The sequence below is a fragment of the Nyctibius grandis genome, chromosome Z (genome assembly GCF_013368605.1).
Source record: "Nyctibius grandis isolate bNycGra1 chromosome Z, bNycGra1.pri, whole genome shotgun sequence".
In the NCBI taxonomy this organism is placed as follows: Eukaryota; Metazoa; Chordata; class Aves; order Nyctibiiformes; family Nyctibiidae; genus Nyctibius; species Nyctibius grandis.
The window spans coordinates 43,479,467-43,501,756 of record NC_090695.1 but is presented as its reverse complement, the minus strand read 5'-3'; the positions used below and the strand labels follow the sequence as shown (position 1 = coordinate 43,501,756).

The window sequence follows — 22,290 nt, the reverse complement described above, 5'->3', positions numbered from 1 at the left end:
TAAAGGTCCCTTCCAACCCAAACCATTCTATGATTCTATGATCCTATGATCTTTTGTCCACAGACTTTTTGCAGATGGCTTATGTTCTTGGAAACGTAGCAATGCCACCAAAAGGATGGATATTGCTGGGACGTGTATTTTATTGCACACTTTATACAGTCTTTCACAGTGCCTTTTCCAAACTCATCCTATTGATTTTGCAGACTTACGTTTCCAAATCTGTCTTGTTTCTTTATGTTCCCAAGAGTTAGTGGTTTGGTTATGTAGTCCATTATTGTTCTGCCCTGGAGAGTAAATGTGGGGTCCTAATTACAGGCTAGTCAATTTACATTCTGCAATTCACAACTTCTTTTTTTATTCTAAGTTTAAATCTGGGTTCTATGTAAACATTTTGTTCAGGTTTGAGTGTCTCATGTCTGTCACAGATAGATGCTGAACAAGAGGTTCCCTAAGACTTTAAGACTGCCTGTAAAATTGGGGTCCTTTGTAAGAACTTCCTAAGTTTCCTCGTCATACCTGATACCTTTTAATAGCTTCATAGCTTCTAGATCAAGAATACTTAGTACCTTTCCTTAGTACAATCTGCTAAATGTATAGTTTCACTTATGTATCAATTATTAAAGTAATCTCAAATATCCAGGACAAAACAACTTTATTCTCGTATTTGTTTTCAGCAGTTCCATTGAGTCTTCCCGAGGGACAAAATTTCTGCTGGATCTCTTAGAATTTTTTTCCATTGGCCTTTCTTTTCCTAAGCCCAGTCTTATCATGTAGTGTTCACAGGTGGTGGTGTTTTGTGGCAGAGGTAAATATTTCAAAAAAACCCAACCAAAAAAGCAGGAAGTATTTACCTCTTGATGATGAGTTGCAAGTAAGAAGCTTGTGAGAAAGAAAGGGTTTCATTTCTTGCTCTCAGTACTGTAGTAAGTCCTCAAGAGCAGCTCTGTTCTCTTAAAAATTTTCAAAGAATGAAACTTTTGAAAAATACCATGCTTTTTTCCTTGTGAGAGGTCCAGAGGAATCTTACACTGCTGGTAACCTCTTGAAACAGTGAAACAACTCTATATAAGGAAGAGGTCTGCAAAATAAATAAATAAACACACAAAGAAACAAGCCTGTTTTCCAAGCAAAATTCAAGGGCTTGCACTATAATGTAAAAAGGTTTAACAGTGAAAAATATTATAAACAAATATTCTGATGTGTTTTTGTGTCCCAGCTTGCTGGTAAATGCCTAAAAGTCATCTCTGTAGCTCTGCTAGGAAGTAGGATTGTTGCCACACTGAAGAAAACTATTTTTTCTTCAAGATCCACATAGGAAGATTTCAACTGCATCCTTAAAAAGACCCCATTGTTCTACACAAAAGCTTCCTGGCTCAAATATCTTAATTTAATCCATATATTTGACATTCTATTTACTCTTAATGTTGTTTGATCTGTCAATTGACTGCTCTCTGTACCTTAGGATGGGGTTCACCAAAAGGGTTTAAACCAGTACTGGAAATCAATGGACTTAGTTTTAAGATACCAAGAAACCATCCAGTAATCTGTGACAGCACTTTCTTCCCCGTGTTGTCTAAAGTAAGGAAAATGAAGATCATAAGCAAGTGTGATGCTAAAAATCTCTAGCAGACACCAACAAGCTGTAGTGATATAAATTGATATAGCAGAGAAAATAATTCAAGAAAATCACGGTTCTTTCAATAATCTGAAGTGAAAAAGCTTTTGTGTAAGAAGACCTGTAGCCTATTATTTTCTAGCACCAAGCCAGAAAAGGAATGAGAAATTGACAGAGGTTATCTCAATCTGGAAAACTGCATTTAAGTAAATAGAAAGAAGCCTTTCTAATAATGTAGCTTGAAGCCATGTCTTTGCAAAAATGTGCTTCTAATGCAAACCAAGAAGAAAGAGTACCTGATGTATAGATTTTCTGGTATCTGTAGTTTCTGAATTAAATAAAGAGGACAATTATTTCTTCAGTTAAGTGCTTTGAGGTTTACTGATGAAATGTTCTGCATAGATGTAGATATTGCATTGCTGCAGGCATTGACCTGACTGTCCAAACGTTTTGCAACCTTTGCTTCTTGCAGCCACCTTCTGTGTAATATCTCAGGATATGTTCAAAACAATTTATGGTCTGAGCCCAAAACATGTAAATATTCACTGAAAACTCAGAGTGAAGTCCAGTGTTCACAGTTTTGTCTCTTTGGCATACTGCTGCAACTTTCTGTACGAAGAAGTTTAATGTATTGATAGATCATTCTGGGAAACTGGCCTGGCGTTCTTACAGAAATAAAGAACCAGCCACGTTATCATTCATCTTATTTCTCCTCTCTCCTGTATATGCATGGCAACAGCTATGTTCAAAGCAAAGTCAAAAAGTCATGCCTACCACAGCAAAATATTGCGTTACACATTTGATTTGTGAAGAGGCATAAAATGAAATGGTAGATGTTAATCATGAACATACTGAGGCTCTGCTAATGAAGCAAGATCACATTAGAGAACCTTTTATGTATCAGACATGATTCTTCAGAAATTGGTTCAGGACTAAAAGTTGATTGAATAAAAATCACTATATATATAATGCCAAATAATGCACAGGAAATAATTATCTTAACTTTGGAATTTCTGAATAAAAATCACTTAGCTTTTTTACTAATTTAGAATTTAATATAATCTATATTCCTGGCAAACATACACATGGACAACCAGCCCACATAGGTAAAACTGATGGGATTTCACTACACTGTAAAGAAGTAAAGTATAGAGTGAGGATCTCCTGTAATTTATTTTTGTTTAAACCATTATAATTCAATTGATTTCAAAAAATCTACTGAGTATTTAAATGGCGGTGTCTGAAATAGGAATCTGGCTTGATGTTTAATCAACTTATTAGATCAAGGTGTTAGGGATATTCATTGGGCAGAATTTTGTTCTTAATAGAATCATAGAATCATAGAATGGTCTCGGTTGGAAGGGACTGAGAAATGATCATAAATCCTCCAAGATCCTTCAAGTGTTCTTGGGCAACTGAGGCTGCTGTGAATGTGCTCACGATCTGATATATTTTATGAATTTATCAAAAACTATAGACAGGGAAGCTGCCTGATACAAATATATTTAGCAGAAGTACTTGTCAAGAAAGTGGATGATAACCTTTAAGTAATTGTCTAATTTAACAAGACTTTGTGGAAGGGCTTTCCACTCCATACTGATATTCTCTTTGATTCTGATCAGTGATTCTCACTGATACAGTGTTAACATTCGCTCAAAACCTAGCCAACCAGCATAAACAACTTGATACCAACTTGGCAGCATTTTTGAGTGCTCAGGTAAACAATTGTCTTTTGATCGCCTTTTCTCTATTAGTTCACTAATCCATGCCCTTGGAACAAGTCTCTAAGCAAGCTACAGTAAAAGTAGATAGACAAGTTGATTAAGTTCCCACACAGAAAGATCAGAATGACAGAGGTACTGATCTTCCTTGAACTTCCAGGTTCAGCCTTGTGCACTTTCCATCTGCAGTGACAGTGAACAGGAGATAGACACCAAATGAAATCATGTCATTCACGCTGAGAAAAACTTGCACAACTGAGTGTTCTCACTGAATTGGGTGAGGCCACAAACTGTGAATATAAACCTTACGTAGGCAAAGTCTCAGCCCAATGTGGTGATTAATAAGGTCATGGGCTTATGTATTACTGAAATGAAACTAGATACAGTGATACCAACCAGCTCATTAAGTCACATTTGTGCCTTATCTATGAGCATTTTCCTCAGATTGTTTGTTTGTTTGTTTGCTCATTTGTTTCTTTGTTTCTAAATTTGACCTTTTGGAGGATTATGAGTTGCCTGTGGAGAAGTGATGTGGAGAGGGAGCTGCCAGGAGTAGCGAAGTGCAGTGAACCAAAAGGCTAGAAAAAGCATGATTGCAGCTGGAATTGGTATGTGTTGTTTCACAGCTTCTTCTCAAAGATTTTTCAGAATATGTCGAACTTCTGGGTCATTTGGTATTAAGTTCCTCCAAAAGGCAACAGATTCAGAAACTTATATTCTAGTTAACAGGCCTACTATAGGCAATAAAAATTTATTAAATATTTAGCATGAAAACTAGGAGAGCCAACTAGGAGAAGAGCGTTGCTGGATCTTGTTCTCACTAACAAGGAGGGTCTGGTTGAAGTGGTGAATGTTGAGGGCAGCCTTGGCTGTAGTGACATGAGATGGTGGAGTTCAGGATCTCATGTGGCAGGAACAGAATAGCTAGCAAAATCACAACCATGGACTTCAGTAGGGCCAACTTTGGCCTTTTCAAGCAATTGCGAGGGGAAATCCCATGGGACAGAAGGTAAGGGGGCCCAAGATAGTTGGTTAGCATTCAAGGACTGCTTCTTCCAAGCTCAAGATCAGAGCATCCCAACAGGTAGGAAGTCAAGGAAGGGTACCAGGAGACCTGCATGGTTGAACAGGGAACTGCTGGGCAAACTCAAGTGGAAGAAGAGGGTGTACAGATCATGGAAGGAGGGGCTGGCCACTTGGGAGGAATATAAGTCTGTTGTCAGAGGATGTAGGGAGGCAACTAGGAAAGCTAAGGCCTCCTTGGAATTAAACCTTGCAAGAGAGGTCAAGGACAACAGAAAGGGCTTTTTCAAATACACTGCAGGTAAAACCAACACTAGAGGCAATGTAGGCCCACTGATGAATGAAGCGGGGGCCCTGGAGACAGGACAAAAAGAAGGCAGAGTTACTGAATGCCTTCTTTGCCTCTGTCTATACTGCTGGAGGCTGTCCTGAGGAGCCCCGCACCCCTGAGGCCCCAGACGAAGTCAGGATAGAGGAGGAATCTGTCTCGGTAGATGAGGGCTGGGTCAGGGACCAATTAAGCAATCTGGATGTCCATAAATCCATGGGCCCTAATGGGATGCACCCGCGGGTGCTGAGGGAGCTGGCAGAACTCATTGCTAGGCCACTCTCCGTCGTCTTTGCTAAGTCATGGGCAACGGGGGAGGTGCCTGAGGACTGGAGGAAAGCGAATGTCACTCCAGTCTTCAAAAAGGGCAAGAAGGAGGACCCGGGGAACGACAGACCGGTCAGCCTCACCTCCATCCCTGGAAAGGTAATGGAACAACTTGTCCTTGGTGCTGTCTCTAGGCACATCAAGGATAGGAGGATCATTAGGGGCAGTCAACATGGCTTCACCAAGGGGAAGTCATGCTTAACCAACTTGATAGACTTTTATGAGGACGTAATCTGGTGGATAGATGATGGTAAAGCTGTGGATGTGGTCTATCTCGATTTCAGTAAAGCGTTTGACACGGTCTCCCACAGCATCCTCACAGCTAAACTGAGGAAGTGTGGTCTGGATGATCGGGTAGTGAGGTGGATTGTGACCTGACTGAAGGAAAGAAGCCAAAGAGTGGTGGTCAACGGGTCAGAGTCCAGTTGGAGGCCTGTGTCTAGCCTCAAGGGTCGGTTCTGGGACCAGTTCTATTCAATATATTCATTAATGACTTGGATGAGGGAATAGAGTGCACTGTCAGCAAGTTCGCTGATGGACATAAAACTGGGAGGAGTGGCTGACACACCGGAAGGCTGCGCAGCCATTCAGAGAGACCTACACAGGCTGGAGAGTTGGGCGGGGAGAAATTTAATGAAATATAACAAGGGCAAGTGTAGAGTCCTGCATCTGGGCAAGAACAACCCCATGTATGAGTATAAGTTGGGGACAGACCTGTTGGAGAGCAGCATAGGGGAAAGGGACCTGGGGGTCCTAGTGGTCAGCAGGATGACCATGAGCCAGCAATGTGCCCTTGTGGCCAAGAAGGCCAATGGCATCCTGGGGTGTATTAGAAGGGGTGTGGTTAGCAGGTCACGAGAGGTTCTCCTCCCCCTCTACTCTGCCCTGGTGAGGCCGCATCTGGAATATTGTGTCCAGTTCTGGGCCCCTCAGTTCAAGAAGGACAGGGAACTGCTAGAGAGAGTCCAGTGCAGAGCCACGAAGATGATTAAGGGGGTGGAACATCTCCCTTCTGAGGAGAGGCTGAGGGAGCTGGGTCTCTTTAGCTTAGAGAAGAGGAGACTGAGGGGTGACCTCATTAATGTTTTTAAATATGGAAAGGGCAAGTGTCATGAGGATGAAGCCAGGCTCTTCTCAGTGACATCCCTTGACAGGACAAGGGGCAATGGGTGCAAGCTGGAACACAGGAGGTTCCACATAAATATGAGGAAGAACTTCTTTACGGTGAGGGTGACCGAACACTGGAACAGGCTGCCCAGAGAGGTTGTGGAGTCTCCTTCTCTGGACACATTCAAAACCTGCCTGGACGCGTTCCTGTGTGATATGATCTAGGTAATCCTGCTCCGGCAGGGGGATTGGACTAAATGATCTTTCAAGATCCCTTCCAATCCCTAACATTCTGTGATTCTGTGAAAACAAAATTGTAGTTCAGAACAGGTGTTTATATGGATTCTCTTCCATGGCTTGATTTCTCCTTAAAAGAAGAAAATGTCAGTTTGCTCAGTTTTTTTTTATATTCTCTAACAACAGACAAAACAGTTTGAATGCTTTTGTACCACCTTCTTACTTACCTCTAGACACAGTAAATGACTGTTGAAGCTGTTTGTCTGATGTGAGAAAATATCAATCTGAAAACTAAACAGAGCATTTATTCTCTTCTGTCAAAGAAGGAAGTGGAAGATAATTCAGATCACCCCAGAATATAAAGCCCTTTTTCACTCACAAGTATATATTTTGCAATACCTAAAAATACCTGTTCTATGTTAGTACATTCTGGTTGCCAAGTACAAGTACAAGGTTGCCAAAATTCATGATGTCATTTACTAATCTCTGATTTATTTTTTAGACAACAAAGGACCGTTTGAATGTCTTTATAAAACCTATCTGATACTAAACTGATGATGGCTATGAAAAACCCTGGGTTTGTGGGGATAATTAGTTCTGTGAGGTAAAGCAGGCTCTACAGAATCTTCTGCTCAACCTGTTTTGTAGCATAAATTATAGGTTCCCACTGCTATTTCTTTGCCAAGGTAAATACTGTGGGGCCAAATGAGCAATCCAAGTGCAGGAGGTAGTGATATCAATAATGTAGAAAAACTGGTTAGAACATCTCCACATGAATATGCTACTGAGTTAGATGGGCTGTTTTGAACCTCTGCAGCTCAAGACACCCTTGAGAAAGTAAGTGGAGTAAGAGATGTCCTAAAATCATACTGGTTTTGGTTTGGTTTTTTTGGGGGGTGGGAGAGAAGTTATTTTTAATTACAACTCCTAATGAGCAAAACAGTTATTGTTTTCATTTCTGATGGATGCAGCTTAACTGGGAGAACCGAGGGGGAAGAACATAGTGCTTCCACAATGTAATTAATTTACCAACAAACATACCAGCTGCATTATTCAGACCATGCAAGCCTTGCTACTCTTGGGGCAAGACAAAATGACGCAGCAGCAGCTTGGAGAGCAGTTCTGTCAGGCCTCACATAGGGCATGTGAGTTAGCTTCCCATGTTACTACCAGCAGTCAGTTTCCATCGTCCACCAAGGAACTCACTGGAAACCAGCAGGTCTCACTAGGGCAAAAAGGCAGAGCAAGTGTCATGCTGGAAGGAGCCCTGCGAGAAAATCAGTGATGCAAAAGTGGATGGAATAAGGCTGATATCCCAGTTACAAAAAGCTATTTAATACAAACTTCCAAGAAAGGATATAACCTACTAGACGCCATGCTTGAGCCAAAGGACATATTCTCCTCATTTGCAGCCCTGTGTTTGGCAACTCCCACGTCACCAGATCCAACTCTTTGGCATATGCATCATTGCCACTTTTGCTATGGTATTAACACAATAGGTTGCACACTGCTGAGTAAAGAGTCAAAGAAACTGGAGAGAAAGGAGAAAGAAAATATGGTGAAAGGGTTTGAACTTCAAAGAAGCTGGAAGGAGTTACATGAGGAAGTGAATCTGATTTAACAGTTCAATTCTAAGTATTGCAGTAGGGCTACTTTCTTCTTTACCATCTTGCTTACTGATATGGGTGATAATTATTCATTACACAATGCACACCCTAAATGCATGATGGTTTGCAAAAAGAGTGCAGGAGACACATGGACAGAGTAACAGTTATTTGTTAGCAGCCCTGACCCTACAAACAGCCTTTTATCCTTTCATATTTGGTGTCCTTTTGTGATTAGATAGCACGTATTAGAGTTGTGCTTGGTTTGACATCAGGGTAGGATGGCATTTACGGAAAATCTAAGTAGAAAAAAAAGCCTTTTGCTTATTGTTTCTAAATATTGCTTCTAATTTGCTTCTAATTGCACAGAATTTGCCTGTCTATGGGGGAAGAGCTAGCTTTGGAGGAAATGCAGCTTGATTTTGCCCTTAATTGTTTAAATCCATACGTGGTTAACAGAAAGTGGTTTTACACTTCATCTAGTTTATTAGAGTGTTTGTGTTTATGTAATCAGTATTGCTTTTGTCTGTGCTATGTAATCACTGCAAGGAAATAATTTTGAAGGAATTGCTTGAGGTAGGGTCACAATTTCTTCTTCCTCTTTTAACTTCAGGGCTTTCTTCCCCTCCCCTAGCCCCCAAACAAAAGAAATCAGAAACTTGTCTTGTATTACTTCTGGGTTTCCTCTTTGTACATGTCTTTTGTATTCATAGCTTTGGTTTGACTTTGCAGATGGGTACGGCAGCACCAGACCAGGTTTACTGGCAAGGGCAAGTGAGTGCAATCTGTCCATAGTGAGGCAACTTTCGGGAGACTCATGCGGAGTAATCCTTCTGTCCACAGCACGGATGGGTCTGGCACAGGTTGCTTGCAGGAGTACTTGGGATTGTGTGCACAGCAATTGGAACACAGCCCAAAAACCAACAGTGGAAATTACGGCTAACACTTTCCCTCGTTGTGCAAGTATTTCCTGTGTGGAGAAAACACAAGGTTGCAGTCAAATAGCATGCATGGAGAAGGGTCTCTTCACAGTGGCAGGCACGAGTGATGATTAGGGCTATTTCTTCAAAAGGCAGCAGACAGAAGATTGCTACATGAAAGAGTGGTTGCCGTATACAGACAGAAGTGCTGTCACAAATGCAGGCATGCCCTGCATGTGCTTGGGAACCAGCATCACATATTGGTGATGGCAGGAGTATTATAAACTCCAGGTTCTTTTTAACAATGAAAAATTTTCACCAGAACCTTTCTGGTTTGCTCAGCCATTGCTTAGTGGTACACAAGGCTGTAACATCAAGCCCAGAGAAGGAAAGAAGAAAATTATCTTAAAAACTGATAATTAGCATGCAGGGAAAAACATTGCAGCCATTTCCTTCATTACCTCCTCCCTGTCAGACACTAGGACAATCATTTTCATCTTCTGCTCTTTCTGATGCTATTGCATAGGTGAAAAAGCTTTGACCCTTGTAGCCTGAAAATTAACAAAACCTCTTCAGCTTTCCATAAAGAGAATAGAGTTGAGGGCCTGTGCAGGGTATTCTTGGACATAAAAAAGCAAATCTACCACTGGGGCAATATGTCTCTTCATCTCTTGTGGTTTTGAGAGAGTACTGTTCTTCCCAGCACTTCTAAATACAACTTCCACGAATGAGTTCAGTGGTCACTGGTTCAAATTTTTATTCTTTATGTCATCGTGAAACCAGTTCTTGCAGTAAAGACAGACAGTTTTGATGAACTGGCTTACTTTCTTTTGTAAAGTGCTCCCAAACTTATGATGTCTCATAAGCATCAAGCATCTGCTCTTTTTATCTCCGTACTTGTTCCCACTTAAGCTTACACCAGTCTAACAGGCTCTTCCCTCTAAGAAATTGCCCTTTTCTATAAGCCTTTAGCATCTTTGCCTTCTGTTCTTCTCCATGAACAGTGGGAATTAAGAGCCAAGTAGTACTTAAGTTCTAGGTCAGAAAATATTTTGGTATCTGATTTTTTTGCTTTCCAACTCATCAGAAATTATTCAGATTCACCAAATTCTGAAATTAAGTTATTTCTGATTTTCATTACATCTAACAAGCTGAAAAGTCCATTGCCCACCCAGTTGTTTGTGGCTGGCTTAATAAATCTCAGCTAACTACCTCCTGTAACACATTATTACTTTTTAGAAGACATTTCTGCAGGAATACTGATCGGGAATACCTTGACACTAACCACCAAGTTGCCTAACATCTATTCATCTGCAAGGCATTGCACAACTCATGACAGTACAGTAAACATCTCCTAATCTACTTCACTGAAATCCCCCGTCTCACTCTTCCACATTTTGTTGTGGGATTTCTAGTAGCAATCTGTGTTGATTGTTGAGAAATGCAAGGTATTTTGGAATACAGACTCTCAAACATATGAGAATCTTATTTAGTTACCTTCAAGGGTGGAAGCTGCCTGAGATGCTTTGCCCTGTACTACTTTTCTTGTGCTACCAAAGCCTCTGTGGGTAGGATTCTCCTGAAGATTGCACCAAACTGTTAATCAGGCTCTGTTGTATCTTGCATTTTGTATCAGATTTGAAATCTAAATCAAAGGATTTAATTGCTTTTGTAATACATGACAAACTGGTCACAAACATTTTGATTTGGGCCAGCTGTGGCTGCAAAAAATATGTGTGATATACACCTGACATTCAGATGGCCATCATTGCGATTCAGCCTAATCAGGAGTGGTTAGATCACAGTTATTTAATCTGAGACACCTATTAAATTATTTTTGGAAAATGGACAAATAGGGAGGGTTGTAAAATGCATTTAAAGGCTCTTTGCAAAAAAAAAGCTTGGGTTCTTCAGCATTTTAAAATCTAGAAAATTTAACTGCTAACCATGAAGTATGTCCACGTGGCACAATACAACGCTGTGCAGAGTCAAGGGAAAGCAGTTAAGCTAGTTGAAAGCAGTGCTGTGCATTTTTCAAGAAGCCAGCTGAGGCTTCAGTGTGGAGAAAAGGCATTAGAAATAGAAACAGTGATTCAAAAGCTGAGGGAATTTCTGCACACATTGATATAAGCTTTCAAAAAGCATCATGTTCTACACCTTTATGTCATATTTCTGCAATATCTGAATTGCACCAGTAAGTAATCAAGCAAACTTTGTCTCTCACACATTGTTTAGTAACATACAAATGGTAGGTGCTAGAATTTTCTATAATTACCAGAAGCTGTTTAGTAGATAATATCAGATATGCCTTACTATGCAGACATTGATAGTTCCTGTTGCTTCACTGTAATCTAATGAAGTCTTGTTAGCCATCACATTAATCTGCAGTTATGTCTTCTGGAAGAACATGGTCTTTTCAAATAGAACAAAACTTCAGACTGTTAAAAAAAAAAATTGCTTCTCTGGTTTGATGTTCCAGACTAAAATACAGAAAAAATACCTTCAAAAAAAGGTGTGTTTCTTAGACATTCTTGCAAGAGTGTTTTGTATATACCTTTGTACTCTGATTTCATCACCTGGTTTCAGCCCCCTAAAAGTAAGGTGTGCCAGAGTGTCCTTGGATTGAACTCCTGAATCAATGAGAGTTTTGTCATGCTGGGAATGGAAACTTCCAAGGAGCTGGTTAAAATGCTACTAGTTTTACTACATGGCACTCTTTTCTCTGAGTCACCTCCTGAATATTTCACTGAGCCTGGTGTAACCAGAATTTCCAGCTTGGCTAGGACAGCCCTAGAATATCCCAGTATCCAGTAGATTTTTTTTTGCTGTTTTTCCAGTTTACATGGAGGAACAGGGTATTCCTGCTCCCACCTCAAGTCGTGCCTAGGAATGCACCCTTTTGCAGCATGGCAGCAGGAGACAGGGACTCCTGCATGGGGTTGTGATGTGATACAAGTTGTATGTTTTGCTACGAAACAAGATTAGCAGAGTATGCTCTGCATTGCATTAAACATTGGTTAGTATGATGAGTCCACGAAGCTTATATTCAGTCAGGTAACATGACTCGGGCCCTACAACAATGACATAACGTGCATTCCATTTTCTTCATTGTGGTTTCTATCACTGTATATATAAATATATACTAGAAAAATATTTAAACACTTTTCACTAACAACAATAGCTGTAGATAAAGTATCATAAGCAGGGAACAGAAGTTCCTTCCTAGCTGCCTGAAATAGTGCCTGAGTTTTCTCGTTGCAGGTACGAACTATTGAACTGCTCTTCTCTTGGCTGACAATGCTAGCAGACATGCTCATCACTAAAATTTGATGACACTTTTGGAATAAACATGACTATCAACTCTACTAGATTTTAGTACAGCTAACTAAATTCTACTTGTCCAAGATCCCCCTCTCCATCAGGAACTAGGTACAATTAATAACAAAAGAAAAACATGTCTATTATCAAGGATGGCTTAAGTTTTAGCTAGATCGCAGCAACCTATCGTGATGACTATTAAAATTATTAACATTACAACTATTTGACAGAATGAGATAGAAGTCATCAGTTAGACCTCTGTGAAGTTACCTGACCACATCGTTCTGAAACAAATACTTCCTTGATTTACTGTTTCTCAAGGTCTTCTCTGTTACTGAGAAGATTGTAAACCCTATGCCCAAACCTACAGTGCTAAAAAAAGAAGTCATTGCTTGCCATCTTGTGGATAACACAAGAACATCAACATTTATTCTAAAAAGATGTATTTATTTAAAAAAAAAAAAAGGGAAGAACACAAATATGCATCTCCTTAAATACAAATTATAACCCGAAGCATAACTCATTATTATTAAGAAACATATTCTGGAAAATATAATTTATTTTGTTTTGTTTCTTGCTCTTCAGCTGAAATAAACTAGTTATAATGGCCATGGGGTCACACTGTCAATGGTTATACTCTGCAGTTAGTTAAGCAACTATGTAACAACTTCAGGATTTGAACTTAGTATCCAAGACTCTTCTATTAGGAAGTATAAAACACTGTTTGTAACAGTATTCTCTATATGCTGGGAGACAGCAGAACAGAATATATGCAGTAGTAGCATACTTAGGACATCTTTCTCTTTGACTTTTCCTTCTTACATATATACTACCACCACTCTGTTGCTTAGGTACAGCTACATATATAATCATTCTGTAAGTCAGTCAAAGCTGCTCAAACTGAAGTAATGAATTTAAATGTTAGCATGAAAAGGATGGTGGGTAATTGGGATAAGAGAACAAAGAAAAAAGAGGGTAAGCTTGAGGCAGAATCACTTTTAAAAATAATTTTTGCCTTCTTATATAAAATAGTTTGTGTCCACAGCTTCCAAGAACTGGTAGCATTCAGTGTTCTCTAGCATGACATGTAAGTCTGTTTCTCAGGTCAGTTCCCATTTTTAAAAGTTATTTACTTGGAACGCAGTTAGATATAAGCACAAGTCATAGGTGTTTACACTGCTTTTCCGCATTAAACAAATAGCTAACAGAATTAGAGGTAAGTCCTGATATATTTTTGTAATTTATATCAAACTGGTAAAATTAGCAACCGTGTTCTAGAAGAAAAAGGGGGAAAGGCTGGAAATTAACTTCAAGGATTTTTGGTGGTATTTCTAGATATAGATATGTATTTATGCACAAATATGCTTATGTGCAGCATAGCAGTGCTGAATGAGACCCTAGAACTCAATTGGCTTGTATTCCACTGAGACAAGCAGACTGTCTGCTCTGTACTTCAGACAGATTATGGACTTTTTTCATATTTAATAATACTGTTTTGAACTCAGGCAAACTCAATTTATTTGAGCTGGATCGGGGCCACAGAAAAGAGAGTGTTAATCAGCTAAAGATATTAAAGAGATTTATCAACACAGCTACAACATGAAGAGCATCTGGAAATAGGAGTGAAATAAGAGAAATGCTGAGTCACTCTTCACTTTCCTTTAAGCCCATAGAGTGAACACAGGATGAGCATTTCTGTCATGATGCTTTTTTTCCAAAGGAAATCCCTGCATTAGCAGGGGTAATGACACAGAAGGAGATGTGAGCATGATGGCACATCAGAGGGGAGTAAAAATGTGTTGGGTTTTTTTTTTAAGTAAGCAACTACGGTTCGTTGCTATCATGTTATCAAAAAGATCTATTCTCAGAGTCTTCCCAAATACCTGCTGTGCTCTGAAGCATTTGATCTTTTCTGAAAGAAAAGGTAAAAACAGAGTTAATAAGAAGGAAACGATCATTATTTCTACGCATGGGCGCAGAGTGCAAGAGGTAGCTTTTCAGATAGCAGGGCTAAGATGTGGCCACTGACAGTCACCTTGAGTAGCTGTTGCTGAACAGCCACAGCTGTTGCTGTTTAGTTTTCATTGGACGAAGGCTGCGGGACTGGCCGGACCCAGTCGCTCCCCGAGAGCGGAGCCTAACGAAGTGTGTCGGCAGGAATGAGGGACACCCCCGTGGGCTCGACAGCCGACTACGGCTGGCCCTGAGCACTGGCTTCCTGCGGAGACCTCCCTCGGTTGTGCTCCCGGAACGACTGACCCGCTTCACACCGCGCAGGCCCTCCGGCCCTGGGCGAGCCCGCGCCCCACCAGCCTCCTGCCCCGCGCAGCAGGGCGCCCAGCCTCCAGGAGCGGGCCCTGCTCCACACGCCCGCCCCGCCCCGTCTACCGCGGCCCGCGGGCGGTCGGCGGCCCTCTGGGCGGCCCAAGAAGCGCGCTGCCGGCCTGCGGCACAGCGGGACGGGGCAGCAGGGTTGATCAACAAGCCCGTTTCACACACAGCGCGGGGTGCGGGAAAGCCCCAGCTGGGCCGGGTAGGGAGGCCGCCGCCGCCGCCACCACCACCACACGCGGCACCAGGGGCCTCCGCCAGCCGGGCTCTGGCGCTGCCCGCGGAGCGACGCGACGGAAGGGGAGGGAGCGGGGCCCTGGGCAGAGCCGCCAGACGGCGGCGCGGCCCCCCTTCCCGCCGAGCAGGCCTTCCCTGCCCGGCCGGTACCGCGTCTCAAGCGCCGCGCCCAGGGGCGCCGCTACGCGGCAGACTGAGCATGCGTAGACACCCCCCCATATGTGGGCGCAGAAGTGGCGGTGTGGGCAAGTCCATTCTTAAGGGGAGGCAGGTGCCTGTCAGAGAGTTTTATGAATTGAAAACTAGAATGAGCCACCTGATTTCTCCCCTCTTTTTGGTAGCGCCCAGAGCAAGGTGGTGGGGAGCGCTGCGCGCGGGCGCAGGCGGTTCCGCGGGGTGCCGGGCTGGGAGCTGCAGGCGGCTCTCGCCGGCGTCGCGTGCCCGCCCGAACGGCCACCGTCCCCCGCCGGCCGCCATGAGGCACCTGCCCTACTTTTGCCGCGGGCAGGTGGTGAAGGGCTTCGGCAGAGGCTCCAAAGAGCTGGGCATCCCCACCGGTGAGTGGGCTGCGCGGCGGACCGGGGCGAGGTAACGCCGCTTCCTCCGGCGGGGTGAGGGTGACGCCTTCCGTGAAGGCCACCGGCGAGGTGTTCACCGCGGCCTGGCCTTGGCCGCCCTTCACGTACCCCGCTCGGCGCCGGTGGTCCGCACCGGGTCCCTGTCCCGGGGCGGCTGGAGTGCAGCCGCCGGTGCGGCCAGCGTTGGGCCGGGGCATTTCTTGGCAGCCTGTACCCCTCAGAGCGGAGCCGTGCCGTGCTCCCGCGGGTCAGGGCCACCGCCGCGGAGGGGGCACGGGAGGCTGGTTCCCCTCCGAACAGAGGTGCGGGAGCGCGGTTGCTGGTGACTGAGCTCGTTTGCGCTCAGGAGACGCCCAAGCTGTCCCGCACAACTGCGCTGTTGGCATGACTTGCTCTCTCTGTGAATAGGCTTGGCTTGTTCCGGCTTAGCATTTTTCTTAAAATTTTTTTTCTACATGGTTTAAGAGTCTTGTACTCTCTTTTTATTATTTCCCCCCCATTCTATTAAGCAGGTTCTTTCAATCTTGTTTTTTGTTCGTTTAATCATCTAACGATCGTCATGACAGGATGTAGATAAGTGGTCACATGTACGGTGTTGTGGCAGCTTGGAAAATATCCGTTCGCATAAACCTTAGATTAGAACAAGAAAGGGAGTAGGCCTTGGGAATCACTGTGAGGAAGGAAGTTCAAGGGGAACAATGCAGAGGTTAAAAAACAGAGCAAGTGGACTTGGCCTACAAAGAAATGTATTTTCCTACTGCTCATCTCTGTTTCAGTTGGCTAAATACAGATAGATGGGTAATTCAAGTGAATTTTGTCCTGTCTTAAACAGATGCTGAAATTAACAGTCATGTTGCACCACTCCTAGTAGACGATTATAAGACCAATCTTGAAGTGCTGGATTTCTGACAACATCTGTTAATAATTTCACGTTTTTCTCTTGACTGTGTGCAAGTGGTGTCTTGGTATCAGGGAATAGTGGAGGGAACTTGTTACTGCTTGTCAGCTTTGATAAAAATTCAGTAACCATAAATTCTTTCAAATCAGCTTGATGTCTTGCATGAAGAGATCTACTCATGTGGGAAGTAGAAGAAGTAGGATAGTATTTTTGAAAAAAGGTTAGGTTCAGTCAGAAGGGAATTTATTTTACTGTAGATATGTAGTTTTAAAAGAAAATCACAGAAATCCACAGATGCCTCTGAAAGGCCACTTGTAAAAAACTGACAGGTGACTAAATCATAATTTCATTTATTTCTACATATTTTATTTACTAATTAATTATTTTACTAACAAATAAATAGTTCTGAGATGCTGTTTTATAGTGCAGAAGAAACTTGATTTATTTTTCTTCATGTTTCCCTATATTAAAGCTGTGATAGTTGTCCTGAGAGTGAAATGCATTCTGGTTGCCTATATTACATGTTTATTAATTATTACCACAGAAGAGAATGTGTGTAACTATAAAATATAGTATGCATAAGAGATGTGATAACTCTGATGTTACCACAGGGACTGAATTTTATGAAGCTGTTCTGTATTTTATGCTTCGCCAAATGACACATTACATCATTCTCATCATCATCAGTGTTATGTTTGTAAATAGCATGTTTGCACAGCTTGGCTTTTAAAGTGTTTGAAGATTCTGTTATGTCCTTGACTTACACAAAGTCACTCACACTTTACACTTTCTAAAATTTTTGCAGCTAACTTTTCTGAGCAAGTAGTTGAAAGCTTTCCATCTGATATCTCTACTGGTATATACTATGGATGGGCCTGTGTTGGAAATGGAGATGTGCATAAAATGGTTTTGAGCATAGGATGGAATCCTTTCTATAAGAATATTAAGAAATCAGTGGTAAGAATTTTGTTTTGTGTGGGATTTTTATTATAATAAATAAGCTAGATGTTGAATTTGAATAAGATAAACAGAATTTGATCCATAAACGAGATATAGAGATTCTGTTTGCTCTTAGAAATGTATTTGGTATCCATATCATATGTTTGTGTTCTGAAAAGAAAATACTCTTGGTAGTCAGAGAGTATGCAGCTGTAGGTGAATAAAGTTTATTTTCTTCTTCCTATTCCGTCATTACTTAAATACTTCTATAAGAAAAAATTCAACAGCATTTCTGAAATGGTGCTTGCTTATGGTGCTGATTGCTAACTAAACATAAGCTTGATAGATGCATTGAATTTACTGGTTATGAGAGCCCTAGCATGAGCTGGAACATACTAATCTGTTGTTCTGTGCAATCTATTTACATTTCAAATAAGAGATGTTGGGGCATCTTAATTTGTAATGATTTGTATTAATTCTTCTCTTAAATGATGTGATCCATACACATGGTGCTGTGGCTTGATATATAGAATAAATATTAAAAGGTACATAATAATAGGATGGAGGAGTTGAGTTAAAACCTTGAGCTGTAACAGCTGTGTTTTTCTTGCTGTCAGGTGCTGGTGCTTTCCTGAGTCTTGCAGAGTTCTGTTTTAATTGTTGAAAACACTGTGCGTGAATCTCTGCTTCTAAGGTTCTAAGTGAAGACTTCGTGATAATGCTTGTTTTACGCAAACGTACACTTGGCAAAATTTTTGTGGTTAACTTTTCTGAGCAAGTAGTCAAAAGCTTTCCATCTGATATTTCTACTGGTATATGCTATGGGTGTGCCTGTGTTGGAGAGGGAGATGTGCATAAAAAGGTTTTTAGCTAAGATGGCACCCTGTCTCAGCCTTTGCTCCTTCTTGAATTTTATCATTCAGTTCCAATGTGAGCTGATTGTAAAAGCTCTCCTTAAGCCAACTATTTCAGTCAAAACCTTCATAGTTATTTGGACACATCAACTTAACAATGAAACGTTGTTTATGATTTGCTGCCTTGGAAATTTTACCTCTTGAGAAGTGGTGAAGCATTTCTACTGAGTAATGGCTTTCTTTTCTTTTTTTTTTTTTTTTGGCTATCGGAATACTGTTAAGTGAGTAATTTTTCTTGAATTCCATGCAAAGTACAGTTCTCCTTCCTAACATAAGCAAAAGCCCTAGCCTTTTAATCTTGTATTATACGTGCTAAACTAAATGCCCCTTTTCTTGGTGTGTTTTGGGAGAATTTGAATTAGGGATATTAGCTGTACATCTACAGTGAGGAAAATAAAGTTAATCATAAATGACAACTTATTTCTCTTCCTCTAGGAAACACACATTATCCACACCTTCAAAGAAGACTTTTATGGAGAAATTCTTAGTATAGTCATAATTGGATATATTCGACCAGAAAAAAACTTTGATTCCTTAGGTCAGTATTGCAGATTTCCCTCGAACTAGTCACTTATTTGTCTTATTCATGCAAGTACTGTGTCTTCACTGACTCTCTTTCTATAATGAGATGTTTTATTTGTTAACTTTTAAAATTTCAGTAAAATGTTTTCATAAGTTAAATGTACAAGTTGTTTTAATTAAAAAAAAAATTGGAAGATGTGGGGGTATGTTTTTGTATCACACTAAAAAATTGTGTTGTGTCGTTTGTCTGAGGAGTAATTTTAAAATCATGGGCTTGTAAAAGCAGCCTAGTCTGATAATTTTTTTTAAAAAATGCAACTCTGTTAGAATTGAAACAGTTCATGAAACTCTGATCTTTTGCTAAAATGTCTTTTGGAACAAGGAGAGGGTAGTCCTTATAATGGTGGAAAATGCAATGCTGACATGTTAAAAAAGCATTTTAAAACCAAAGAATTTTGCCTTTCAAACCTTGTGATAATAGTTATATTCTACATCTATGATTGTTGTCTGGTATTCTGTGGTACACCTTATTTTCACTTGCTATTGTGTGTTCAGAATTCAAACCAACTTTTAAATATCCCTATTCTTATCTTTTTCAGAGGCACTCATTTCAGCAATTCAAGAAGACATTGAAGAAGCAAAAAGACAGCTAGATTTACCAGAACATCTTAAACTCAAAGAAGATAACTTCTTTCATCTGCCAGAAGGCAAAATTGTGAACAACCACTGAGCAAACCCATGCTACTTTTTTTTTTTTTGCCTTTTTTATTTTTTTTCTCCCCTGTCATGGAGCTTTTATATTTGCACTGCTTTTATAGGGACTTTGTTGTCATATATCTGTTTAGGTAACTGAAGTTGGAACCAACCGTACAAGATGATTTCTGTTTCCTTGTGTTAATTCATCATTAACCTGGTTGTGCAAAAGGAGTAGAAGGCTGGTTTAGATCCTTACAGATAAATGTGTATCCTAAAGTTAACAGTTGTTCTGAGATCTGAGCACATGCAGAACATGACCAAAGTTAATTGTGACCTTTTCTGACCCTAAGGTATGGGTGGTTCACTGAAGTGACGAATGTCTGTTTTTAACATACAGAATGTTATTCCAACCTCTTTTCCCAGTTTTATGTTATTCTTACATCTGGATTTTAGCTAGGAACTTGGAAAATTTTGCTATTGATTGAGTCAGAATTTTCCTGTGGTGCAGGAAGCCAATGATTAGATAGCAGTTAGGAAGACTAATTCTCTGTAGCTCTTTTTTTTTTATATGCTGGACAGCTGTTGTGGTTGAAGCTGTCATTTTAATTAAAATTATTTATTTAAACATTATTTGAAATGGGGGAAATCACTGTTGCTCATTGAGTTACTGGAATCTGAGATATACTTCTTCATAGTTGACTGTACCTATGACAACACATGACCTGTGTAGTTTACTTCTGAGGAAGTATTTCACTGAAATTCAGGAAATAAATGACTGTGAAAGTTGATGAACTTTAAAGGTTCAGATGCAGAAGATGCAGAAACAGTATAACAAGACTTCTGCTCCGTGGGCCTCAAAAGAGGTAATGAAGGGCAACTTTTCATTTTATCTGCTGCTGGCATTTGTCATAGAAAAATGGGGAGAACCTTCACTACACTCGCAATAAAATGGCTGACTTCAAGATTGATGTTAGTGTAAGGTACCGAAAAATCTCATCAACTCTCTGCACCACGTAGAGGTTTTGGCTGACTAAGTAGATGAATACACAAATGAGAGTCTTTGGGGATTCATGGAATAATATATCAGCGCTATAGTGGGTAATGGTTATTTATCACAAGTAATTGCAGCCATTCCTACTCTCAAATGTAGGGGGTAAATGGAGGGGGGTATTGTCAAAATTTATAGTAGGATGGAAAATACTGGTTAAAGTATGTAATGTGTGATTCCAAATCTACTCTTTTTTTTTTTTTTTTTTTCCTCTGATAAGTTTTTCTATCCCCTACTCATTGAGTGGAACTAAGTAAGCTGCAGTGACTTTGTCATGTTCATAATCTTTCGACGTCGACTTGTGATGTGGCTGGAAAGTATTCTGAAATTGGAAATGGTTCTGTGGATGTTTCTCAACTGTAGTTCTGTGTCTGAACTACTATGTACAATTTGGAACGCAGAATTTCTATAGTGCAATTTTATGAGTTTACTCCTTGTCCTATCCTATTTGAATCCTACATTTCACTGTAGGGTTTAAGAGTTTTAACAAAGTAGCTGTCTGGGTCTTTGTGTCAGGTGCTGTCAGGATGTTAGTTCCACTTCATATTGTTATAACTTTCAGCCAGTATCATGGGATATTATTAGGGAAGAGGTCTTGGGCAAATCATGTACTCGTGTTTACTCTGTAGGACTTTAAGAGAAACTTGATTTCATTTAAATGAATTGTTCACCAGTGCTGTTGATAGCAGAGACAGATGGAATGCTGAATGGAGGGGTCAGTTATCAGCGGTTAGATATACTTTCTTTTAAAGGAGAACAAAATAATTTAGTGGACTTTTACTATATAATGTGTTGGAAACTGTATTTCTGAAAAGTCTGTAAAACAATTGTCTTACAAGAGTGTCAGTTGAATTTTTTTTTATATATTTCAAAATGGAGGGATGAAGGGAGAGGTTTTTTTTTCAAAGATCTGAGGCATTCTTGAGATTGTAATAATGTCAAAATCTTATATTTTACTTTTTTTTTAAACAATAAACAAAAGCCACACTAGTCAGCTGAGTAGATTGTCAAGAATATATTTAAAGAATAGATAGTTGTTCGTCATGGTACAGTAGCTAAACACTCATAGCAGTCTTTAAAATTGTTTTCTGCCAGTAATTTCATGTGTCTAGTGTGGAAACCATGGTGCCTTGAGCTGGTTGTCTGAATAATACTTTCCTGTATCTGCTAATAAATGCTACTATTGAAAATTCAATTCACCATTTTGTTATAGAACCACTGTGCTATTGATAGAGAACAGTGGCAAAGGGAAAACTTGAAAAGCTGTTAAATTGCTCTCAAATCTTAGCTGACAGAGGAGTGATGTATGGATACACTGAACTAATAAACTGCTCTTCATGTGTTTGTCTTCAAATTAGAGAAAATGTTATTACATTCATTTGGCTTAGTGTACCTGTCCACATTATTTAAGCGAAAATGTTATATATCTACTATTTAAGCTCAATACATAATTCCTAGCACAGTATAAACTTTAAGGGTTATATTTTTGTATTACATTCAAATAACTATTTATTTCAGTTGATGTTACTGCACTGTACCATTAATAAAGGAACTGTAATTGACAAAGTTATCCTTTTTGTCGTAGGTTTCCTTTCCTTTACTACGCCTAACAAAGTTAGTTGTCTTAGTCTTATGCAAAGCTTTGTGAGGGTGACTGCCTAAAAAGCTAGACTGACAGAAGAGTAGTGAGATGTTGCTCAGGATTCCTAGTGTGTCTGAAAACTGGCCCCACTCTTGCGACTTCTGTGCTGTAATCAGAACGTATGGGAGCTACAGCCTTAGAATTTATAGCCTGAAACCTGTGAATCGATTTGTTTATACACTTTCTTTCAGAACTTTTTAAAACCGCTGGTTTCTTTTAGGATTCAGATGGTAGAAGTTGCATTCTTCTGCTATATTCTGCTTCAACTGTTCAGCATTCATCTAG

General features: G+C 40.4%; 1 protein-coding gene across 1 annotated transcript; it reads left to right on the top strand.

The window, feature by feature from the left end:
* Positions 1–15,044: 15,044 nt before the first annotated feature.
* Positions 15,045–21,933, top strand: RFK (riboflavin kinase). Its single transcript, XM_068423035.1, has 4 exons — positions 15,045–15,325; positions 17,050–17,201; positions 18,533–18,635; positions 19,219–21,933. Exons 1-4 carry the CDS (start codon positions 15,076–15,078, stop codon positions 19,347–19,349), a joined length of 636 nt encoding a protein of 211 aa, XP_068279136.1. The 5' UTR covers positions 15,045–15,075; the 3' UTR covers positions 19,350–21,933.
* Positions 21,934–22,290: the final 357 nt, after the last annotated feature.